Source organism: Mirounga angustirostris, unplaced genomic scaffold (genome assembly GCF_029215605.1).
Source record: "Mirounga angustirostris isolate CCGP_5_RB_7025 unplaced genomic scaffold, mMirAng1.0.hap1 SCAF_17, whole genome shotgun sequence".
NCBI classification, from domain to species: Eukaryota; Metazoa; Chordata; class Mammalia; order Carnivora; family Phocidae; genus Mirounga; species Mirounga angustirostris.
The window spans coordinates 54695050-54711707 of record NW_026991725.1 but is presented as its reverse complement, the minus strand read 5'-3'; the positions used below and the strand labels follow the sequence as shown (position 1 = coordinate 54711707).

Below are 16658 nucleotides of genomic sequence, written 5' to 3'. Positions count from 1 at the left end.
AACAAGCTCCCAAGCGATGCCGATGCTCTGGGACACAGACTACACTTGATCAGCGAGGTCCCAGGGCAGGGTTCTCAAATGGGCACGCAGCAGAATCACTGGAGGGCGGGAAAACACAGATGGCTGGGCCCCGCCCCCACAGAGGAGACGTCAGGAAATTCTGGGGTGGGGCCTGACCAGTTACATGCCCAATGCTGCTGGCCTGGGAGCCACACTTTAGCCATTGGCCTAGGGGACAAGGACAAAAGACAAGGAAGAAGAAGAAAACAGGAAACTTGTGACCGGTTCAATGTGCAAAAGCACAGGATTCTGTTTACAATGATTTCCCAAAAGAGAATTTTCCTTTCCCAGATCGACAATAATAAAGAGGCTACAGGCTGTTACACTTCCAAATGAAATTAACATCTGAGGAAAAGAAAGACCTTGTCTTAATCAAAACTGGCAATATACTGAGCCTGAAATTGGAAGAAGATACTTGACTTCTGGCACTTCTATCAACGTCGCCTGTATCTCCCAGTTTAGCACGAGACCCTAGCCAGGTGCCTTACATGCCAGGACTGCAGACCTTCTTTTTCACAAGGGGCAAAAGTGAGCAAATAATTTATATTGATTTTCTTCTCCGTTTCTATTTGAGCTGAACACATGGTAAAAGCTTTGCCAGGAAGACATTAGGAGCTGCATCAATCAGAACTTGTTTCTTCCGCCAATTTGCAAATCATTAACCTTTTCAAATGACCCACAGACTAAATAATATAGCTGGTGGTCAAAATGATCACATTAATGTCTTTCTGCAGACAGTTTACGGATCTGGGTTTATTACCATTGAGACCCAGTCCCATAATCCAGAACAATGAGCAACTTAACCCCAGAACTACACTGCTGGAACAGCTAGAGCTCTTGAGACTTGACTTCCAGTTTTCTCATTAGCTACTGTCCAGTGTATCAGGAATGATCACAACTAACCTGAGTGATCGAGCCCCGCAGGGACGGGATGCCTTCCACGGAAATTTTGCTGGCTGGCGTTCCCCGAGTTATACTTCCTTCTTGAATGGCTCCTGTAGTACCTGAATGAAACCAAAATGATTAGCATATTACACCTTCTACCACTGCAAACACACAAAACTCAGCCCCCACTTAGAAGAGGGGTAAGAGAAGGAAACAGCAGTACAAAAAGAATAGTGGTGTTTTACTGAAATCTACTTTTAAAATAATATTGTAATTATTAAAAAGGATTGCTGAAATATGGAATTTCAAAGTTTTTAATTATTTTTATTCAGAAGGAAAAATTTAGAATGTAAAGGCTCTAACTTAAAAACCCAACATTAAAACGTATTAGTGACTTACTTTAATACATTTATTGGGAACAAAAGTTTAATATTTCTGCCAAACAGCGTATTTTACCTCTGACCACTCCTTCGTGCTGTGCCCTGACCAATAAACCTTCAGGCTGTGAGTTTTGGCTTCGGGGAGAAAATTCTTCCTGCTTGATGTAGGGCACAGTAGCTATGGACCAAAGCGAGAGAAATAAAGAGAGATCAAGGCTGAATTACTGCCCGTGATGCTGCAAGCGCAGGAATGTTTTGAGTATTTACTCACTGACCTGATTTGGCAGATTCCTGTTGCCGCGGCAGTCCGAGAGAGATAGAGCCGACTGAGGGCTTAGCTGCTTCTTGAGTGTAGGAAGTCTGATTATGAGAAGTCAAATAAGTGCCCGGTGTTCCCTAAAAATAATTTTAAAGGACTAAAATAACATTGTCTTCTCACAAGGTCAACAATAAATTTAATGTTCATGTTTCTGTTTATAAGAATTTACATCCCCACTGCCCAAAATTAAGAACAAGTACTTGCAAAGCAAGAAAATCTTTATATAGATTGCTTATATTAAAAATATTTAAAAAAATTTTTTTTAAAGATTTTATTTATTTATTTGACAGAGAGACACAGCGAGAGAGGGAACACAAGCAGGGGGAGCAGCAGAGGGAGAGGGAGAAGCAGGCTCCCCGCTAAGCAGGGAGCCAGATGTGGGGCTGGATCCCAGGACCCTGGGATCATGACCTGAGCCGAAGGCAGATGCTGAACATTACTGAGCCACCCAGGCGCCCCACATTAAAAATATTTTTAAAGGGAGCAAGATATGTCTTCTGAAATCACCATAAATTTCATATAACTATTATTTATTGTTAACAAATTACATAAATAAAGCACTTAACAGTACACTCAAAATGTAAGCTACTATTATTAACAATATTTATTCCTCTTAAAATTGTTACAGGATAGGGACATCAGTGAAAACAGCAGAGTAAGGACTTCTGAAAACGCTCTTCCATAAAGGCAACCAGAAAACCAGCAAAAATTGTAAGAATCAACCTTTCAATTTGGAAATTAACCAAAGGCTTGTGGAAATCTGGATGCATTTATTCAAGAAGACTGGCAATATCTAGGTAAGAAGAGTGAGCTTTGTGGCATTTGAACTTGCTCTATTTCCTCTCCCATATGCTCCCCACCAAGCTCACTGGTAGCCTTGAAAATCAACAAAGGAAAGTATGAAAACGATGTTTCCCCAAAGAATATCAACAAAAAGAAAAGAAAAAAAAAAAAAAAGAAAAGAACTGTGAAGAAATTCTGAAGTTGAAAAGTACAAAAATTAGAGGAAAACAAAAAAACAAACTCTCAGCAAAAAAGAATATAAGGAAGTCTCTTCAATCTTTAGAAAAGACACCTATGAAAAGTCTATAGTTGGGGCGCCTGGGTGTCTCAGTCGTTAAGCGTCTGCCTTCAGCTCAGGTCATGATCCCAGGGTCCTGGGATCGAGCCCCACATCGGGCTGCTTGCTCAGCAGGGAGCCTGCTTCTCCCTCTCCCAATGCCCCTGCTTGTGTTCACTCTCTGGCTGTCTCTCTCTCTGTCAAATAAATAAAAATAAAATCTTAAAAAAAAGTTTATAGTTAACATACCTACCAGTTAAATACTGAATGCCTCCCTCCTAAAATGGGCAACAAGGAAAGCATATCCTCTTCACCACTTTTTTTTTTTTTTTTTAAGATTTTATTTATTTATTCATTAGAGACAGAGAGAGGCAGAGGGAGAAGCAGGCTCCCAAGGAGCAGGGAGCCCGATGCGGGACTCGATCCCAGGACCCTGAGATCATGACCTGAGCCGAAGGCAGACGCGTAACCATCTGAGCCACCCAGGCGCCCACACCACTTCTTTTAAAATCTGTACTATGGGGCCCCTGAGTGACTCAGTCGATTAAACATCTGACTCTTGATTTCAGCTCAGGTCATGATCTCAGGGTTGTGGGATCAAGCCCCACACTGGGCTGACTGAGCCCCATATCAGGCTCCTAGCTCCTCCGTCAGCAGGGAGCCTACTTAAGATTTGCTCTCCCTCTCCCCACTTCCTCCCTGCTCTCTCTCAAATAAATAAATAAATAAATCTTTAAAAAAAAAATTGTACTAAAAGTTCTACCCTAGTCAGTTCAATAAAACAAGAAAAAGAAAAGGCACTAGGGGGGCGCCTGGGTGGCTCAGTCGTTAAGCGTCTGCCTTCGGCTCAGGTCATGATCCCAGGGTCCTGGGATCGAGCCCCGCATCAGGCTCCCTGCTCTGCGGGAAGCCTGCTTCTCCTTCTCCCCCTCCCCCTGCTTGTGTTCCCTCTCTCGCCCTGTCTCTGTCAAATAAATAAAATCTTAAAAAAAAAAAAAAGAAAAGAAAAAGAAAAAGAAAAGGCACTAGGACTGGAAAGGAAGAAGTAAAACTATCTTGATTTGCATATGACACGCTCACATAGAAAATCCTAAGAAATTCACTCTCCCTCCAAAAAAAAAAACAAAAAAAAAACAACCAACAAAACAAATAAGAAGCAAATAAGTAATGTTGCAGGAGATAAAGATTTAAAAAATCAACTTTTTCTATATACCTGTAGAACTGGAAAATGAAATTTTAAAAAATATTTATAAAAACATAAAATACATTACAAATCATCAAATTAACTGAAAATAAATCTAACAAAACCTCTACAGTGAAAACTTTGAAATACTGTTGAGAAATTAAAGACATAAATTAATGGAAATATAAACATGTTCATGGATTAGAAGACTCAACATTCCTTTTTTTTTTTTTTTAAGATTTTATTTATTTAAGGGGCGCCTGGGTGGCTCAGATGGTTAAGCGTCTGCCTTCGGCTCAGGTCATGATCCCAGAGTCCTGGGATCGAGTCCCGCATCGGGCTCCCTGCTCCTTGGGAGCCTGCTTCTCTCTCTCTCTCTCTCATGAATAAATAAATAAAATCTTTAAAAAAAAAAAAAAAGATTTTATTTATTTATTTGACAGAGAGAGAAAGACAGAGAGCACAGCAGGGGGAGTGGGGGAGGGAGAAGCAGGCTCCCCAATGAGCAGGGAGCCCAATGCGGGACTCGAACACAGGACTCCAGGACCACGACCTAAGCCGAAGGTAGATGCTTAACCACTGAGCCACCCAGGCACCCGAAGATTCAACATTCTTAAGATCTTCATTTCTAACCCAAAATAATCTATAAATTTAATGCAATCCTTTACCATAATCCCAGGAGAATTTTCGTTAGAAACTGACATTTATAATTTATATGGAAATGCCAAAGTCATAGAAGAGCCAAAGCAATCCTGAAAAATAAAAGCCCTTAAAGGACCCCTACCCACATGATTTCAAGACTTACCATAAAGCTACAATAATCACAACTGTGATGCTAATAAAAGTGTGGGCAAGTAGATCAACTGAACAGAACAGAAAGTCCAGAAATAGACCAAACATAGAGCCAAATCATTTCTGACAAAGGCACTAAAGAGATCATATTGGAGAAAGAAAAGACTTTTTAACCGGTGTTCCTGGAACTGCAAATCCAAAAGGATAACTGAATGCTGATCCTGATCTCACGTTGCACATAAAAATTAATTTCACGTGGATCACAAACCTAAATGTAAAAGCCCAAACTATAAAGCTTTCAGAAGAAAACGCAAGAATATTTCCACAAGCATGAAACAAAGATTTCTTAGAGAAAAAGAATTAACCATAGGAGAAAAAAAAATTTGTATAAGGACTTCATCAAAATTTAAAATTTCTGCTCATCAAAACACAGCAGTAACAAAACACACAAGCCATAAAAAAAAGAAAATATTTTAATATATAACAGAGACCTTTCATCCATAATAAAGAACTTCTACAATCTACTAACCAAAAAAACCCCAATAAAAACAGCTAATAAGACAGTCACTTCGCAATCAGACGTATAAATGACCAATAAGCATACAAAAAAGTGCTCAGCATCATCTGCTGCCAGGGAAATGCAAACTAAATGCCACAATGAAATATGACTAAAATAAAAAAGATGGCCAAAAGCAAATGAAGCAAAATGAAGGCTTACACATTGCGGGTAGCAGTAGACCCACTCTGGGATATTATAAAGTAAAACACACATATATCTAGCAATTCCTCCCTCAGGGGATTGATTACACAAGAGAAATGAAAACAAATGTCTATAAAGAGCCAGTACAAGAATGTACACATCAGCTTTATTCACCACAGCCAAAAACTAGAAATAGCTCAGGATGAATCCCTAAAACCATTATGTTAAGTTAAAGAAGGCGGACACAGAAGGGTACACACTGTATGAGTTCATTTATATGAAGTTCTAGAAAAGGCAAAACTAATCTGTGCTAATAGGAAGCAAACCAGTGGTTGCTTCAGGCACAAGGGGCTAAGAAAACCTTCGGAGGTGATGAAATGGTTCTATAACCTGACAGGAGAGTGGCTGCTGCTGATCGTGCACATTGGTCAAAACTTTTCAACCATTAAGATAAGGCCATATTAAAAAATATATATACGTATATATATATGTATGTATACAATAATGCACCAGGGGCGGGGGGGGAAGATATAGTGGCCAAAGTCAGAATGGGATGTGAGGGCGATCTGGCTGCGACATCTGTCACCCCATTGATCGCCAGGGTTGATTCGGCTGATCTGGCTGGCTAGGCGGGTGTCCCCTTCCTCCCTCACCGCTCCATGTGCGTCCCTCCCGAAGCTGCGCGCTCGGTCGAAGAGGACGACCTTCCCCGATAGAGGAGGACCGTTCTTCGGTCAAGGGTATACGAGTAGCTGCGCTCCCCTGCTAGAACCTCCAAACAAGCTCTCTCAAAGTCAGAATGAACTGGGGCTTATCAATCATGTACAATGTAATACTTAGAGCCTTCACAATAGTCCACACATATTTTGGTACTTGAAAAGATTCCTCTTCCATCTTCGCTACACTAAACCACAGGGCACAAAAGTGCCTTTCCTAAGTCAAACCAGACGGTGTGCCGCGGCCACTCACTTTGGGCACCCAACTCACACAAACTTCCTGTGTGTGGCACAGAGTACGATGACTGCCATATTTTCTGGTCACCGTCTCTTCACATACAGACAAACTTGTATTTATTAAGACTCTGACAAATTAGGGACAGAAAGGGGAGAACTTTTACCAAAGCAATACTCAACAGAAATTTCCTGGGCAGGGAAGGCATTTTACCTGTGAGATGGAGCCTCCCAGGATAAAAGATGGTTTTTCTGAAGCCACTGTGGTTTTGGATGATGGGATGAGAGGAGGAGGTGGCCTGGTGGGTCGAGTTGTTGGAAGCCGAACCGCTTCAGGGAGATTAGTTATCACTTGATGCGGAGCAGGCTGCAGGACTTTGAAGGGGAGGAAAAAAATGATTTAAAATCGGCAATTTCATAGTTTGCAACACTCTACCTATCTCAGTCATTCCCGAATTTTCATATCACACACTGAATTTTAAGTGCAAGATGAGGCTGAGGAGGAACATTTCTATTTTGAATTTCTCTTTCACTTGAATTAAATCCATATACATATTCAGGTCACACGTGGTATTTATGAGGCTGAAATATTCAACTCCCTGTGAAACCAGAGCTTTTAAGTTGATGTTCATTTCAAACTATCTCTGCTTAGCATAGGCAAATGACAACCTTTCCCAATCTTTTCTCTCTCTCCATCACTCTTTGGACCTGCTTCTTAGGACGCAGCTGATACTCCAACTCTGGAGAACGCACAGACATGGCCAACCACCAGCTGGACACCCTCTCTACATTTTGCCTACTTGGAGAAATGTTTACTGCTCCTGGCTCTCACAGACCTGAATTTCTTGCGGTCGGGGAGGGGACCTAAAGATTTTTTCAAAGTACATGTACTCTTAAAAGCCAGTCAGTGTCACAGTATACACGTGTGAACACGAATTTCCCAGTGGCCCAGTGAAGCTCAACTGAATACAACAGACGATAGATGCACAGAAACAAGAAAATAATTCTGAAACAGGAAGGACACGTCTGGGAAAGGCAGTTTGTTCACGAGCTCAGACCACCCGAGTCTAGCATCTGTTGGGAGATGGCCAGCAGCCACTGCGCAGAGGAACAATATTTACCTGGCGGGACACTATTGCGGGCTGCACTCATATCAGGCTGTGGAGCGGCTTTACTGACTTCTCTCGGAGAGAGCCTACACGGTGAGGCTGACCTTGCTGCAGTACTGTGCATCTGTGCTTCCTGTTCTAGAGCACGTCTGACCTCAGCATAAGGCATATAGGCGACTGATTTTCCTATGAAAGTTAAAGTTATCAAGATAAGGGAAGAACCCCAAATTAAAATAGTAAGTGTGAAAGGACCAAGCCCACACCATCCAGGGGCAGATCCGACTATATACACTAATATTAAAATCTAAGATTCTGGGGGGGTGGGGAGTCCACCCACAGAGATGTTTAAAAACCCTATACATCTAAATCTTCTGTGTATGCACCATCACTATGACCTAATAAAACCCTCAAAAATTCAATTATGATGTTTCCCTTTAAAGGAAAAGAACATCTTTCTTCTTCTTAGGAAAACCAAGTGTTTTCACATGCAGTAAAGATCACAACAGGCAAACATCAGATTATCCAGCCATGTGGTAAATTCAAGCCTTGCTTGAGTTAGTCATATCTCTGAGAATTTCCGCCCTTTATATTTAGCCTGCTGAAACACACCACTTAATATTTAGAGAAATAAACATAATTAAGAAACGGAAGAAGTCTTTCTTAGAAGACACAGATCAAACTAATCCAAAAAAACCTACACACACTTATAAAACTATGAATTTTACTACCAGAATGCTATAAAAATTACTCCAGGGGCTTTTGGGTGGCCAGTCATTAAGCGTCTGCCTTCAGCTCAGGTCATGATCCTAGGGTCCTGGGATGGAGCCCCACTTCGGGCTTCCTGCGGGAAGCCTGCTTCTCCCTCTCCCACTCCCCCTGCTTGTGTTCCCTGTCTCTTATAATTTTTTTCCTTTTTAAAATAAAATTGACATTGTAATTTTGGAAAATCAGAAAAGCACAAAGAGGAGAAGGAAAATCATATGTAACCCAAACCACTTAAATGTGGGTTATTTTAATGTCTGCCAGAGCAAATTCCCATTCATTTTCTTATTCTTTTGCTTACCTAGTCTTATCCATTTATTCTTCCAGATAAATCAAAATTTAAAATCATTCTCCAAACAAGATGTCACTGGAATTTTCATTAGACTTGCATTAAATTTATGAATACAAGACACCTGATGCTCTATAATAATGAGCTTTCTAACCGAGTAATCCAGACTTTTTTGTATAGGTCTTATTTATAAATTCCTTGTTAAAAATTATTTGTAGGTATTTTACATTTTGTTGCTAGGAAAGCCATCTTTTTCATATGCATGAGTTTACTTGTATAAATGATTACTGCAGATCTATAGGAAAGAAAGATGGGGATTTCTGGAGACCCTTTTTTTTTCTGAGAAACTTAATGAACTTTCCTTTTTGTTCTAATCACTTTTCAGTTGGTTCTTGTAGGCTTTCTAGGTGGATAATCTTCTCCTGTGAACAATGATTTACCTTCTCCCTTCAAAGAGCTACTTTCTATTTCTGTTTCGTTTTTTCTTTACTGCACTACAGTAAGTAATAGCTGGCACCTGATAGTTTCTATCCCAAGAGAAGGTCTCTAGCATCTCACTATTAAGTGGAAGGTTTGTAATTGGGTAAAGACTCATTAGCACAAGGCATAAATAGTTCTCTAGCTTACTCAGGTATTTTTAAAAACCAGAAACAATTCTAGTAATACCAGCTAATAATGATGTACTCTGTGCAGAGCACTGTGAATTACATGAATTATCTCACTGAGCCCTCATGCCCCACGGGATGATTAACACCATTTCACAGATGAGGAAACTGAACCTCAAAAGAATCACACCGTATTGCCCAGCCAAGGTCACCCTACCAGCAGTGTAAGCCTGACTCTGAGCTCGAAACCATGTGGCAATAATGTCTCCCTAAAGCACTGGGCATTGAATTTCAGATGCCTGTGGGGTATCCATCAAGATGATGGTACTCTTCCCTTCTTAGACACATTGATATAACGAATTAGATTAAATGTCCCAATGCTGTGCAGATTTATAAAATAAACCAAAAGAAAATCATGTCTTCCTTTCTAGAGAATTTAACATGGTAAAGTTATTATTATAAATACTGTGTGACTGTTTTACCATTTCCAGTAAGTTTCTAATAATGTGGAAACTATCTTGTCAAGGTAGTGTTAAAGTGGAAATTTAGATGGTTCTAAATACAGGTATTTAAATCTTCATGTACTCAGAGCTGAAAAAATAAATAAACAACAAAATAAACAGACTAGATTCAGTTGCAGAGAAGGATTAACTCTTAATTGGACTGAACTGATTCTGTTAAACCTGCATTTCAAGTTCAATTCTAACTCTCCACATGTGTATGTTTGAGTTTCCTCACTCCAGAAAAAAAGGCTTCATGCTGAAGTAGGGGTTACCTTGTGTAAATGCTCCTGGAAAGTGAAAACAACTGTTCTCTCAGGTTTTTCCCAAGTGTTTCTACAGATGTAAAGGCTTACACCACTTAAAAAGGGTACACCTACAATAATTATTTCTGCCACTCACTAACATTACGATGAATACAATCAAACACATGCTGCCTGTTACTTTCTAAATGAGACCATGAAGGGAAAAGTCAAAACCATGGTCCTAATTCAAGTAAACTGTACCAGTTTGGTGACGGTTCATAGGTAAATCCACATTCTCACTATATTTAACATTCTATAAACTCTTCTATGGCGATGCATTGAAAACATTTGTATCAAACATTCTGCATACAAGCAATTTAAATGCAAGTATATGATTATACAAGGGAGATGTGTAAGTATAAGGGAACTTATCCTTTATACTGAACTATGGATAGCTATAAATTCAGGAGAGTCTTCAGGCACTTCCTTAAATAACTACACATTATAGATGAGCTAAAATAAAACATAACCTTGAGATAAAATGTAATCAACCACCCCAGTTTCTGGAGTCACCTTGAACCAAACTGATGTATTAATAAACACCTCAGTATCACATTAATAAAAAATATAATTACAGTATGGTTTTAAGACCACTGCATTATGATTAAAATTAGGATACCACTTTCATCTAAACTACATGGATTAATGTGACTGACCACAGAGAAATGTAGTTCATTGTTTAGAGGCTCAGAATTTGGGCTCTAGTCTGATTCAGTCTCTCCAGCTTCCAAAGTAATTTAGATCAAGATCGTAAAGTAGATCAAGAAAAGATATTGAGGTCCTTGGGGCACCTAGGTGGCTCAGTCGTTAAGCATCTGCCTTCGGCTCAGGTCATGATCCCAGGGTCCTGGGATTGAGCCCCGCATCAGGCTCCCTGCTCGGCGGGAAGCCTGCTTCTCCCTCTCCCAATCCCCCTGCTTGTGTTCCTGCTCTCACTAACTCTCTCTGTCAAATAAGTGAATAAAATCTTAAAGAAAAAAGAAAAGATTTTTTCTAGGTTTTAATTCTTCTCCCAACATTTATTCTAAATCATTTATGTAAGGAATACATCAAAAGACTTTTAAATTACTCTAAAATTTATCATTCTCATCATGATAGATTTTCTCATAGCTGGACTGCTCAAAAGACAAGTGCTTCTGCTAAGTCCATTTATACTCCATTTAATTCATTCCTTCAACATGTAATTACTGAGTACAAGCTGCGTCAATTACTGAGTTAGCAACTGAGGATTCTAAATACTAAATACTAAAAGCTCCCAAATCATCAACGTTTTTACCTTCATTCAAGAAATATTCATTGGGACGCCTGGGTGGCTCAGTCGGTTGAGCATCTGCCTTTGGCTCAGGTCATGATCCCGAGTTCCTGGGATCAAGTCCCACATTGGGCTCCCTGCTTGGGGAGGTCTGCTTCTCCCTCTCCCTTTTCCTCTGCCTGCCGCACCCCCTGCTTGTGCACGCTCTCTCCCTCTCTCTGACAAATAAATAAATAAAATCTTTAAAAAAAAAAAAGAAAGAAATATTCATTTAGCACCTACTATACCCCCAGCCTTGCTGGGTATTAACTACTCTGGTTCATGTTTTTACTAGGGTAAGATTTATACTTAAAACACCAGCAATTTTATGTTTAAAACTCTAACATAGTTCAGTGTGCCATATAATAACTCATTACTGGTATAACTGGGTGTAACTGGGGGGGGTGGTCAAGATTCGTTAAGTACCACAGTTCCTATTTTATATTAAATAGTCCTTGAAATGCATGACATTCTACAGTTAGCTGTTCTTACTTATCTATGTAAAGTACTGCAAAGTCTTTTGAATCATTACCAAAAAATCTAAACCACAGTAACGAAGACCTTAACAGTCTTATATTCTAAGCATATCATAGCATAAGTCAACCATCAACCAGAACACATGTGCCATTTCCTAATCATGCCAGAAGAATTTATTACAATTTAGAAATCGTGCCCGCCCCCCCGCTTTTAAAAGAAACTGAGTGTATCATACACAACTAAAAAGAACATGCATAGGGGTGCCTGGCTGGCTCAGTAGGTGGAGTGGGGGAGTCTTGATCTCAGGGTTGTGGGGTCAGGCCCCATGTTGGGTGTAGAGATTACTTAAAAATAAAAAAAATCTTAAAAAAAAAAAAGCACATACAACTCGAATTTGTCACTTGAAATAACAATGGTAACAGCCCCTTTGTGGTATCTATTATACTATGTACATATTGGTACACTAATTATTATTATAAATTGTATCTGTATTACATATAATATTATGTAAAGAATAACGCTGAGCCACGTGTTACAAGAGGATACTGAATGCTGATTCTTTCTTATGGGTTGTGATCTCAGTAAGAAAGAAATACAGACAGACAGATGGATGGATGGATCGATCTATAACTTGCAATTTACAGATGACAGAACTAAAGTCAGAAAAGTTACGGGACTTGTCCCTGGCCACACAAGTGGTGAAGGCTGGGGTGAGGGCTGCGTCAGGCTACGACTGACGCTATACGCCAAGTTGTCTCCCATCATATTAGAGAATGAGTATTACCCTGTTGTCACATGAGATTTGCTTGGAGGACAGGATAACAATTCTCACTCCGAAAAGTCAGATGAATGGAGCAGAAAGCATGGCTTTTACAGTCCTCCAGCAGAGAGATAAATATCAGAAAACTCGTATTAACAAAAACCATTACACATGCTACTGCCGCCTGTGAGTAGTCAATACTAGTAACATTCCTCAAAAGTTTAACTGAGGTCAGTTTAAAGGAATTTTGTGTTGCGGACAAGAGGGACAAGAGCAATTAATCACTTGACATGCAAATAAACTGCAAAGCACAAAGGACACTACTTTGGAGAATAGTTCTGTTTCCCGTCAGAGAAGTTCTTTGCGGGGACAGCTCTACCTACCTTCCCACTCTCTGTCTGGACTCTTGGTGGTGCCACAGGGGCTTGCAGAACTTCTGCATTCCAGATCTATCTGTTCTTGCCTCTGCCGCTGTTCTTCCAGGAGTGCGGACTCATGCATTGCTTTAATGTGTCGCTGGTAGAGGGCATACCCGCTCACTGGGGTTCCAATTGGTATATTACATGGGGTACAGGAAACCTACAGGAAGATAAAAATCTAGATACGCCAATGACCAACATAACAATGACCCTTTGTTACAAATAATGCTTATTTCTGTAACGTACTGGTTGATGTGATTTTGCCACTTTTTGATCAAAGTACTCTTCAAGTTTTAATAAAAGGCTTAAAGTGCTGAACATTTACTTTCAGAACTGAACACGATATAAATCACAGAAGAGAGATCAAAATCAGAAACTAAAACACTGCTGTCTGCTTTTAACTTCCAAATGGTCAAACCCCTGGTGGCTCAGCCCTGGCTCCTAGCCCTCCTCTCAAGGTTCTCTCTAGATAATCACACCCACTTCTGTGCATTTAAATGTCATCTATATGTTAATGGTTCTTCAATTTCTATTTCTAAGACGTTTGCTCCAAGTCCCATACTCACAGAATGGCTGCTTAACAACTCCACTTGGGTATCTCAAAGCACCTCAAAACTTGGATTTAACAGGAACTCTTCATTTCCTACATTCAGTGCTTCTCCTTCAGTGACCTCCCTTTTAGGAAACGGAACCTTAACAGCTTAAGCCAGAAACCTGGCAGACATCCTTGACTGATCCGCCTTACCTCCCACAACCAACTCACACAACAGGATGGGTGTTAAATGTTCCGTCTTCAGACAGGCCATCCCTAACCGTCCCTTCCCATTTTCCTCCTTACAGCAGCCCTGTTTCTTTCTTTCAGGGTACACAGCACTTACAATAGCACAATTCACAATAATATGGCTGGTTTTTCTGTTTATTTTCTGTCTCTCTCACTCAGGAAGGAAAGAACCCAACCTATTTGGTTCAATACTAAATAAACAGCCCCTAACACAGTCCATTACTTCATGAATACAAAAAATTTTGGGAAAGAGTAGAGATCTGAGTTTTTCAGAACCTATTATCTAAATAAAGACTTCCATAGTTCTTTTCTGCTACTGTAAGTAGAATTTTTCACTGAGCCCAAAACATACACATAATTTTCTTGCCCTCGTGCTTTGGCTTTTATGTAAACATGGCACTTCCTCCTGTTGCCATAAAGCCAAATGAACTGTTTTGGTCCAAAAAATATTATTTCCTATGTGGAGTCTTCCTTAGTTGTCTTATTAAGAAGGAAGCTCTCCTTCCTCTGAAATGACCATACTACATTTTTTAACTTAACAGAGCATCACATTTTTATAATTCATTTTAAGTTTTTTTCTGTCTTCTTATCAAGAGCAATCTCTATGTTTCTTGAAGTCAGAGATTATGATATATAAATATTCCATACAGCATTAACAATGTTGTCTTGAACTGGGCACTCAATAGAAGTCCATCTGAGTAAATCAATGAACGAACAAATGTTTAATGATTTTTTGTGTGTGAGTCCATCATAAGCACACACTTAACTTTTATCAATTATCATGTGAGAAAGAACAAATTTTTATCCCCTGAAGTAAAGCAACAGCTAAAACATTACTAAGTAAAGGAGCGATAACCTAGTTTGGAATTCAGTGTCAAAAGAGAGTCAAACTTGCAGAGATTACTGAAGTAAAATGTAAATAAAACTAGATTTGGAATTGTATCCTGAAGTTAGCCATAATCTCTAGAATTCATTCTAGATATTTAAAACCTAGTTATATATTTATTCTACTACTGTCTTCCAGGAAAACAAAACAAAAACAAAGCTTACGAATATTTATGGCTAGAGGATTACACTCCTTTGGTGTTTTTTCTTTCCGAAATGGAAATCACCATTTCAACCAACCATCACAATGAATCCATTTGAAAAAGCAAATAGAGCGACAGAATGGCTAAACAAAATGTGGTATATACATACAATGGGATATTCTCAGTCTTAGAAAGGAAGATTATGACTACAACCTGGATGCACCTTGAGGACTTTATGCTGAGTGAAACATGCCAGTCACAAAAAGACAAATACCGTATGATTCCACTTATATGAGGTATCTAGCCAAATTCAGAGAGACAGAAAGTAGAATGGTGGTTGTCAGGAGCTGGGGGAGGGGAAAGAGAGAGTTACGGTTTAATGGGAAGAGAGTTTCACTTTTGCAAGATGAAAAAGTTCTGGAGATCTATTTCACAACAGCATGAATATATGTAATGCTACTGAACCATATACTTAAAAACAGTTAAGATGATAAATTTTATGTTGTGTGTTTTTTACCATAATTTTTTTAAAAATCAAGTACTGATTAAAGAAGAGAAGAAATGTCTCTAAAGGTCTTTCTCAACTTTACTTCTCTTACTCACTTTGAAAACTTACCATTGGCGGGATAACAGCAGCTCTGTGCTGAAGCTGTGGCAGGTCCAGTGGATTTGGTTTTATTGGGGATGAGACCAGTATAGATCCAGGGGGGTTCAACAATGAAGGCTTTGAGTCCATAGGAAACATTCTGCAATTGGCAATAAAAAAAAGATAAATTAATATATTCTTATGTAAGACTTTAAATGTACAATCATAATTCCTTTTTTTTTTTTTTTTAAGATTTATTTATTTTAGAGAGAAAGAGTGCATGCAGGGGGAGGAGCAGAGGGAGGGGGAGAGAAAATCTCAAGCTGACTGTGCTGGGTGCAGGACCCAACATGGGGCCTGATCACACGACCCTGGGATCACTTCATGAGCCAAAACCAAGAGTCCGTTGCTTAACCAACTGTGCCACCCAGGCACCCCTAATCATAATTCCTTCTAAGTCAATATGTATGTACACACACACAACACAGCCTTAGAAGATATTTGAACAGTAAGGAAAAGGGGAATCTACAATGCTAATTTTCTAAGTAAAGAAACCTAATATTGATTTATAGGTTGAAATTTATCTGAGTTTAATCATCTGCATCTAACCATCCAGTCCGAATATATTCCATTATAATATTAGGTCCTAGTCTACCACTAACATAGATTACAAACTAGTTACCTGTTACAGGATGTTTTGCCAGGATCATAGGGTATTTTTTCAAACATCTGCCCACTACCATACTAAAATTGAGAATTTCACCCCAAATTCCAGACTCCTGGTTTCTCATCAAGAGTGGAAAGAGCCACACAGAAGCAGCATGCCCATGTGGAAACCACATGCTGAACTTGTAGTAGCTGCCCTTTCCAACACACGTGCTGCTCTGTCCCCCACAGCCCCCACCACCCCACGCTCCGCCTGCTTCACTCAGTTTCAGTATGTACGCTGGAGCTTACAACACCCAATATGTGAACTGGGGAGATCATACGCTAGTGCCGTACCTTTCAGGCTGTATCAGACTTTCCAATGTTATTGGGGGCAGATGAACATTTTAAAAAGTACAAATTGATAAGAAAATTAGAATGTATAAAAGAAAATAACACTTAACATGAAGAATAAAGATGGTATTAAAGTTGTAGAAAATTGGAAGTGTTATTATGATAGTTTGGAACTGAAGTAGAGTGTTATTCGAAGGTCACCATATATTTACAAGGAATTTCTGAATTTCAAGACTACTGTCATGTTCAGCTCTTAGGATGTTCCTCCTTTAAGATTACTACCATCCTAATTTTTCCTTCACTTGTAAATATAGTTACCAAAACTAATAGTGGAAAACACAGATAATCCTCATCTTAGATGAACAGAATTTGGCTCTCTGCTGAGTGGCTTATTAGCCTCTTTCTTATTAAAAAATGG

General features: G+C 39.4%; 1 protein-coding gene across 18 annotated transcripts in view; it reads right to left on the bottom strand.

Annotated features, from left to right (window-relative positions):
* NCOR1 (nuclear receptor corepressor 1) overlaps window positions 1–16658 on the bottom strand; it is a 158138-nt gene that overhangs the window by 35314 nt on the left and 106166 nt on the right. For 12 of the 18 annotated variants that reach the window (XM_064582686.1, XM_064582689.1, XM_064582688.1 and 9 more), the window contains 7 exons: window positions 15272–15401; window positions 12811–13006; window positions 7451–7624; window positions 6544–6704; window positions 1601–1721; window positions 1402–1503; window positions 964–1064 (listed from right to left, as the gene is read on the bottom strand). In XM_064582686.1, coding sequence (XP_064438756.1) covers window positions 964–1064; window positions 1402–1503; window positions 1601–1721; window positions 6544–6704; window positions 7451–7624; window positions 12811–13006; window positions 15272–15401 — 985 coding nt within the window. Of the gene's footprint in view, window positions 1–963; window positions 1065–1401; window positions 1504–1600; window positions 1722–6543; window positions 6705–7450; window positions 7625–12802; window positions 13007–15271; window positions 15402–16658 lie in introns of those variants that run through there. The other 6 variants (XM_064582687.1, XM_054511029.2, XM_045889785.3 and 3 more) reach the window with 2 other exon arrangements.